The sequence below is a fragment of the Zootoca vivipara genome, chromosome 11 (assembly GCF_965207765.1).
Source record: "Zootoca vivipara chromosome 11, rZooViv2.hap1.1, whole genome shotgun sequence".
Lineage (NCBI taxonomy): Eukaryota > Metazoa > Chordata > Lepidosauria > Squamata > Lacertidae > Zootoca > Zootoca vivipara.
Window position 1 is genome coordinate 8,705,224 of NC_142594.1, and position 8,490 is coordinate 8,713,713.

Below are 8,490 nucleotides of genomic sequence, written 5' to 3' on the forward strand. Positions count from 1 at the left end.
TTTTTCATTTTACTCCAGTATTTCATTTACATTGTTTAATGAAAGCTGCTGTTCCTTATAAACTAGTTGCATATGTTAAAGATTCTGGATTTATCTTTCTGCTCCCATAGGCTATGGACTAGAAGTGGACATGTGGGCTACTGGCATTATACTCTATATTTTGCTTTGTGGATTCCCCCCCTTCCGGAGTCATGAAAGAGATCAAGAGGAGCTGTTTCGAATCATACAACTTGGGCATTATGAATTTCTCTCGCCATACTGGGACAACATTTCGGCTGGTAAGGTTCCTAAAAGCAGCCTGGGGAGTTGATAGCCACGGCTGTGTGTGTTGGCCAATTCTGTGATTTACATTGTTGGCATCCATCTTTCTCGAGGAGTGCAGAATTTAGTTTCATTGGTCTTTTTGGCACATACCATTAAACTAGTGTTATGAGTTTTGTTAGATCTGATAAGAAAATGCTGTTTTTTAAAATTGCCTTGAGAACTACTCTTAACACTGCCACGGGCAGCAAAAACCTCTCCCATGATCTGCCTACAAGTCTCACTTGGTGTGGTGGTAATAATAATAATAATAATAATAATAATAATAATAATAATACCCCACCCCAGTCAAGACCGGGCTCAGGGCGGCTAACGACAAGAATATCAAAGCAAGCATAAAAAACAACAACAATTCAATTAAAATGCAGATTAAATACAATGTTAAAATTCAATTTTAAAATTAGGAATCTACAAGTGCAACCTCATTTAAATATCTGTAGGACAAAGCCTTAGGGGAGGGTAACACTGAGTCAATCCAAAGGCTAAGCGGAACAGCTCCGTCTTGCACGCCCTACGAAAAGATGACAACTCCCGCTGGGCCCTAGTCTCCTGAGAGAGAGCGTTCCACCAGGTCGGGGCTAGTACTGAGAAGGCCCTGGTCCTGGTCGAGGCCAGTCTAACCACCTTGTGACTCGGAATCTCCAGTATGTTATTATTTGTGGACCTTAATGTCCTCTGCGGGGCATACGGGAGAGGCGGTCCCGTAGATAGAGTTTGCAGCCGCCGTGTCTGTTGAATATTTTGATGAATTAGTCCAGGCATCCCCAAAACTTGGCCCTCCAGCTGTTTTGGGACTACAACTCCCATCATCCCTGACCACTGGTCCTGTTAGCTAGGGGTGATGGGAGTTGTCGTCCCAAAACATCTGGAGGGCCGAGTTTGGGGATGCCTGAATTAGACCTACTAGTGTGTGGCAATATACTGACTGATAGCTGCCACCCCCTTTGTCCAGTTTGTTTCAAACAACCTCATGCTCACTGCTTTGTTCCTGCCTCCGACAGCTGCAAAGGACCTGATCAGCAGACTCCTTGTGATTGACCCCCAGAAGCGCTACACCGCCGAGCAAGTTCTTCAGCACCTGTGGATCCACACAGCAGGGAAAAACAGCAGCAGGAACCTCCAAAGGGAGGTGACCATCAATCTTGAACGCCACTTTCTGAGCCAGCGCAAGGCTGAAGCTAGCAACAAAGACTCGTAAAAGGTGCATCCAGGTGTACTTAATGAGCCCACTGTAAAAGCACACTTATCATATATGCTTAAGGACTGAGCTCAGGGGAAATCCATTATTCCTGTATGAAGACAAAGCCTGCTGTGCCCCCAAAGTGATTGGCTAGTTTCCTGTGATGTTATGTGCCCCATTTCCTTCTTTCTACAGAGTTGGTTTTTTTAAAAAAAAAAAATACTTGGTGAACAGCCTGTTTGAGCAACCTTGGGAACCCAACCTTGAAATATTTTGGTGGAGGACTGAATTGGCCTTCAGTTTTCTGGTTAGCACATCTGTCACTGGCTCTCCAGATGCAGAAGGAAGCTGGGCTGGTCATAGCTTCATGGTAGAGCATCTACTTTGGACGCAGGAGGTCCCAGGTTCGATCCAGAGCATCTCCTGGTAGGACTTGAAGCCCCAGAGAGCTGTTGCCAGTCATTGTGTTCAGCACTGAGCTAGGTGAACTGTGGGTCTGACTCTGCATGAGGCAGCTTCCTCAGTTTCTGGCCCATGAAATACGCAATTTTTGTTCTTTTCTTTTTGGTACGTCTGTGTGCACCAAAAGGCTGCCTTAATGTTAATCTCGTTCTCCGAATGCTTCCAACTTTTTCACCTGCACCTTTTCTTTGGAGTGAAGAAACCACGTTGTGGTGGAAGAGGAGGCATATTTTAAATAGAACTCACTTTGAAAATGCTACCTGCAAAGTCCTTGTTGAACTGTTAACTTAAATGGGATAAGATTGATTCTGTTTGTAATCTGTCCACAGGTTATAATAAGTTTACATCCTGGTCAGGATCCTAAGAACTACTTTTAAGTGTGCATGAGGACTTGTGAATGTGTGTGCCCAATGACATTTTTTTTACTTAAAAGAGTAAATGTCCGTACAGTTGTACCTTGGTTGATGAACTCCTTGCGACTTGAACGTTTTGACTCCCGAACACCGCAAAGCCGGAAGTGCCTGTTCTGGTTTGCAAATGTTCTTTGGGACGCGGCTTCTGCGGCTTCCAATTGGCTGCAGGAGCTTCCTGCAGCCAATCGTAAGCCCTGCCTTGGTTTCCGAACATTTTGGAAGTCGAATGGACTTCCGTAATGGATTCCATTCAACTTCCGAGGTACCCTCAATTTACAAAGTGCCCTCAATTTACAAAGGCAGCTTGCCAAGGGGCAGTGATAGGGAACTTCCAGCTTTCCAGTCTAGTTAGATCTGCCAGGCTTCAGAGCTTAACCTGCCAGGCTTTTTGGAGCAAAACCACGGCCACCTTTCTGATGTTGTATATGATGTCAGGCCAGGGCAAGTTCAAGCGGCAACTGGAATAATAGAACTGTAGGATTTGGAGTTTGTAGGGAGTCCAATCCCCTGTAATGCAGGAAACTCAGCTAAAGCATCCATGACAGAAGCTATGGCGAAAAGGAAGACAAGTAATGGGAGAGTGCTCGCAATTCTTCCTTTGCAGGGACATCGTTTCTTTGTATCTCTGGCTTGAATTCAAACCAGGCTATAAATGAAGCATTGGGAGCTCACGTAGAGAGCACTCTTGGTTCCTTTCTTTGAAAGTTCTTGCCCTCCTGTCTGTGACTTGGCATGGGTGAGGTTATTAAGGACCTTGCCCCCAGCTGGATACAGTTTCCTGGGCCTGCCACAGGGCACAATTGGCTGTTTGAGAAACATAAGAAAAAAGCTTCCTTTGGGAATCTAAAACGAGTTGCTGGTTCTTCGGATCCTGGCTATTGAATTCAGCCTTGGTGTTATAATTTTATTTGTAGATTTAAAGCATTTGTATCCTTTATTGTTGAAGAACTGGGACAGTTCTCTCTGTACGTGTAGTGTATGGGGGAACCTTGTTTCAAGTGTATTTAGATATATATATATATATTTATAAATAGATAAATAAATAGATATATAGAGATATATACAAACACACACACATAAAAATATAATATTCTGGACACGTAATAGAAAATATGAGAAAAGTTAATATGATATTGTGCTAATAGGATGTGAATTATCTTCATAGCCTAAGAAATTTTATCCCCTTATAAATAGTGAAGAGTTGGAACATATAAGTACAGGATTCCTTTTCTTTTAGATATGGTATCAAACACAGTCAGTCCACAAATCTATGCTGCAACAGATATTTCTATTTCCAATATTAAGCAATTCAAATCTTTAATTTCTCATACTTTCTTTGGGACATCATATTTAAGTTGTTGCTCTGTACAGCCCATGAGAGAAAAAAACAACACGAGTATTTCCTGCTTCAGTATAAACTTTAGCACTGAGTCTGGCACTTCAACCAGGAAACTTTAAATTCTGAGGTTGCATGCATTCCAGCTTCAGGGGTTTGCAACATCAGCATCTAAAGCTGATGTTGCCAGATTTGGTAAAAACGCTGGGAGGTTTGCCATCTGCCCTGCCCTGTTCACTCGCTTCTGTCTCCTTCACGTCAAGCTCCAGCTTCTACCTTTAACTGAATTATGACCAAGGCCAGCCCACCTATGAGGCAAGGGGAAGCGACTGCCTCAGATGGCAGCATCTGCCGGGCAGCAGATCCAGCCTCCAAGGAATGTATCGCTTGCAGCAATGGCTACAGCATGGTCTTTGGAGGCTGGATCTGGTGAATAGAAGTGGCCTCAGCAAATAGGTCTCTTTCCACTACTAAGGAGGAAATGTCAGGGGCTGCCTTCTGGAGTCTCCCCGGGGGGGGGGGGGGTCCTGTACCTGCTTGGTGTGATTCAGACTAGGCCCTTTTCTCCCCCATTATGCCCTTTGATTCCCACTTTTAGTAAGGTTGATTTGATTCCTTTGCTTTCCCCCCGATACAGATCTTCCCTCCCCCTTTTGCTTCTGATGTAGATATTTATTCCCCACTTGTTCCCGATGTAGATCTTTTGCTCACCTTTTCCTCCCAGGTGGGCAGGATGACGCCATTTTGTTTTTCGCCTCAGGTGCCAAAATGTCTTGAGCCGTCCCTGGTTTTGACTGTCTGTATCCCTGATAATATTGTGAGAAGCTAGTGATATGTAGGGAGAAATATGAAGGCTGATCAATCAATCAATCAAATTGATGTTCACTCTAGAGAAACCAATTTTTCATGTTTCCAGAACAAAGTTCCAATTTCCCCAGCAACTCTGGTTACTACTTACAAAGGAAACAGATCTATATGTGTAGATTTAGCTAGAGCATGGAAATGGATGGAAATTCACATGGAGCATGGAAGTGGATGATTGCGACACAACTCGTCCAGAGCTTCACCTTTGTTCCTTCTCCATCTTCAGTTTCACGGGGTGGGAAGAATCAAAGCCTGTTTCTAGGTCTCTCTCCGCTGCAAATTTGCCAGCACTCTTTTTGTCTCTTTAACTTTTCATCCCTTGTTTTTACTGTTCTAGATTGTAACACTGAAAAATTAAACAAAAACTCAGGAATATCTTTCTTGGTGGTGTCTGTCTGTTAAACAGTCCCCCCCCCTCTTTACGGAATAGCCTCTGGTGGGGAAAGCTCGTTTTGGGAACTTTGAGGAAGGAAGCTGTGTATAGTAGACTTGTAAATGCTATGGGCCTTATTTAAGCCAACATGGATTTACATTCCTGATTACTTCTAGCAACGGGATTAAAAACACGAATGATAGTTAACAATATAAATACTTTCCACTAGATTTTGATGTTTGAACTTTGAGAATGGGACAGTTCACACTTCTCACAAACAAGCTAGATCAGTGGTTCCCAGGCATTTCTCTCCATGGAATTGCTTAGAGTCTTGGCAGACCACTTAATATTTTTTTCCCCTCCGTTGTAGCATGCTTTGTTAGATGCTGTATGATTTTTCATTGTATTTTTTAGAGACATACCTTGGACCACCTGAATCGAGTTTATGGTGATCTGCAGTCCATAGTTTGGGAAGCCCTGACTTGGACAGCTAAGCCTGATGTAGTCATGTCCAAAATGGAGTACATGAGTTTACTTTAGTGTATTGGCAAGAGTGTGTGGGTGAATATTTGCCCCTCCCCAATTTTAGTTATCTGCTCCATCTTTCCAGGAACTTGCCTGCCCAGCTCAATACTTGTACCAGCTCAACCTGGAAGAAATTTGAAGTGATACGGTAACTTAAAGCAGAGGTATCTCCATACACCAAGTGTTCCTTTTGGTGTCAAAATTAATCTCTACCCCTCATGTTAATTAAGAATGGAAAACACCTGTTTTCCATGATGAAACAGCCACATTTGCTTATCTTGAAAACATACAGACAATGGTCTATTTGGCCCGCAAGTGGCATTCCGTGTCAGTTTATCCATTCTAACGCTGCTCCTAAGCTTTCGTTTCAGAACGCTATTAATGGGGCTTCACCTACTTGGCTATTTGGTGTTTCTGCATTAAAAAAAAGTTCCTGCTTGATTAGTAGGCATTGCCAAAGTGACTTTTCTCCATCGAGAAGTATAAGTTTTGTCCTTCGTGCAAAAAACTTGTAAGTCTGGCCCCTGAAATTCTGCACAAAGTACCAGCATTTTGCACATCTATAATGGGCACTCACACTTTACATTGTGGGTGCCCTATGCAGGATCGTGCGCGGTGCTACAGTTCCCAGGGAACTTAATGGCAAAAGGGGCTGGCCTGCCTCTAGTGTTATTATTTGGAGGTTCACACCCAGCATCAGTAGTCATGTTTCATTGTTGGGAGGTGGGGCCAGTCCCATTTATATATAGGGGGGGGGGAGCCGAAAGTAGCCAGGCAGTCAGCTCAGGAGATTCACCCACCCCACCCTCCCTTAGTTTAATGTTTTCTTGTTTGCAGGTTAACTTTTTCTTCCTTTTTAATGGGCGCTGCTGTGGTCTTTGACTGGTTGCTGTTGAAGGACTGGTAAGAAATTTTCCTGCGTGGGCAGGTTTTGTCTTCCTCATAGCAATTCATCTCAACTTTGGCGGTTTGGGTGGAATCCTTTTGTCTTTTCTTCCCTATAATGGGGGGCGTGCGTGCGGGCGTGAAGGGGTGTCTCACCCCTCTGCGTTGTCGATTCCAGGGTCATAAAAGGGGTTATATATGGGTGTCACTGGCCATACACTGAAAGGCTGGGCTGCCTGCGTACACTTACGTCTCGCAGAGCACCCCCATATCCCATTTACCCTGATGTTCCCCAGTTCCCCCGGCTGGGGGGGGGGCTGGGAGGGGTACACATCCAAGGCCTAAGCTAAACTTCTACATTCAGAAGTTTAATAAAGTTGTGGCCTAATTTTAATCCCATAACACGTTGCCAGAGTCTTTATTCCTTTCTTATGATCCCTGGGGGCTGGGGCTGTCGCTGCCTGGTCACGCAAAGAGATAGGACTGGGAGGAGAGAAAGTGGCACGACTAAACAAGATAATTTACAGCTGATAATGGCCCCATCTTTGTAGAGCAAGACTATAAAGAACAAGATTTCCATGCCTGCGCTGTGGGGGAATAAAGCTTTGAAAGCTAGGATGGACCTGAAATGGAAATTTTGCCTCCAGTATTAAGAGAGGATTCCTAGCTGCCTTGCCTTAATTAAGTGTGGATTAGATGTCTGCTGCGGAGTTCAGCTGCTTATGAAAGTTCTCAGACCCGTGAATGATCCAAGGATGTGGGGAGCTTTGTGCCATGTTAATCTTGAAAGGTCATAGTTGGGCAAGACAAATGCACGTGCTCAAGTTCAGGGCTGCTGGCAGCCTGGAGCTCAGGCTGCATTCTGTTGTCCTTCAAGAAGCACCCTATTGAGACTTTTCATAGTGCAGAGGAGGAAAAGACTTTTGGGATAATCAATTATTGACTAATGTGCTTTGTATCACCTGCAGCCCAGATAGGACCCGGCCATTCTCTTGGGCTGCTTAACTCCTGGTGGAACTAGGCAGACAAAAGACTTAAGAAACCAGAGTTAAACCTGACACTTTCCTTTTGCACTGCTCTTCATTCTCCTTGCCCACGTGTCTGATTTGGATGTGATCCTGCCCTCTTTAACAGGTCTGAGACTCTCAATTTAAGGCAGGCAGCAGGGAGGAGTTTCTGGTAGCCATCTCATAGTCTGAGTGTAGCAAAAAGGTCAATTGTGCACAACAGAGTAGTAGCAGTCTTGGGAGAACCCTGAGGTTTGTAGAGGTACAAAAACCTTGGGGGCGGGGACCCTAATTTGTGGGGAGGGGTTTCCAGACTGTCGCAATGAGGCCACAGAACGTGGACTACCAGGTGGGGAAGGTGCTGGTGGAACAGGCTATCTTGGAAAAGAGTGTGGCTGTCTTGAACCCTGAGCTGGGCGCAGCAGGGCGATTTCACAATGCAGTATGTTGTTTTTGATCCCACGTCTAAAACGCACAGAACAATGCAACAATTTGGATGTTAAGACTTCGTCTAAATATGTATGAGCTGGTGGCAAGCACCTTTTCAATAAATGAATCGAGGATTCAGCTAAACAGGAGGGTAGCAAACTTGCTTTGGTGAAGACATAAATCTAGGCTTTAGACACCTCTGAACCATTGAAGCAATTTATAAAACTTAGTCTTTTTCTGTGAAAAATAATTTCTGCAGGATCAGTTGCGACACCTCTCAAAGGAGGGTTTCAGATCAGATGGGATGATTTCTCAGTAACACTGTCGTCGTCATAGTAAGTATAGTCACTCTTATCAACGGAGACTGCCAGTCAATAAAGGTTCTTAAAATATACTCTTTTTTAGGGTGCAATTCTCTGTGCATTTGCTTGAGCATAAGCTCCCATGGGATTGCTTTTGCATAAACACACACAGCAGGGTTGTAGTCCTAGATCTGGTAGGTTGGCCAGGCTGTTATCTCCACCACCCTTTCACTGGCCAAGTTCAAAGAGGTTCACTAGATTGTCCTTTGTGAGCCCTTTCCAAAGTGGCATCTTACGGCACCACTGTTTGGTGATCTCTGCAAACCAGCTTTTGGCTGAGCCCCACACCTGGTGCCAAATATTACCAGTTGCTTAGGGTTGCTGAACCTCTTT

The 8,490-nt window shown here is 44.4% G+C and overlaps 1 protein-coding gene across 1 annotated transcript in view; it reads left to right on the plus strand.

Annotated features, from left to right (window-relative positions):
• Window positions 1-3,183, plus strand: part of DCLK3 (doublecortin like kinase 3) — a 33,699-nt gene extending 30,516 nt beyond the window's left edge. Inside the window, exons 4-5 of the mRNA XM_060280606.2 lie at window positions 111-278; window positions 1,323-3,183. Of these exons, the coding sequence (XP_060136589.1) occupies window positions 111-278; window positions 1,323-1,519 (365 nt within the window). The 3' untranslated portion in view covers window positions 1,520-3,183. The remainder of the gene's footprint in view (window positions 1-110; window positions 279-1,322) is intronic.
• Window positions 3,184-8,490: the final 5,307 nt, after the last annotated feature.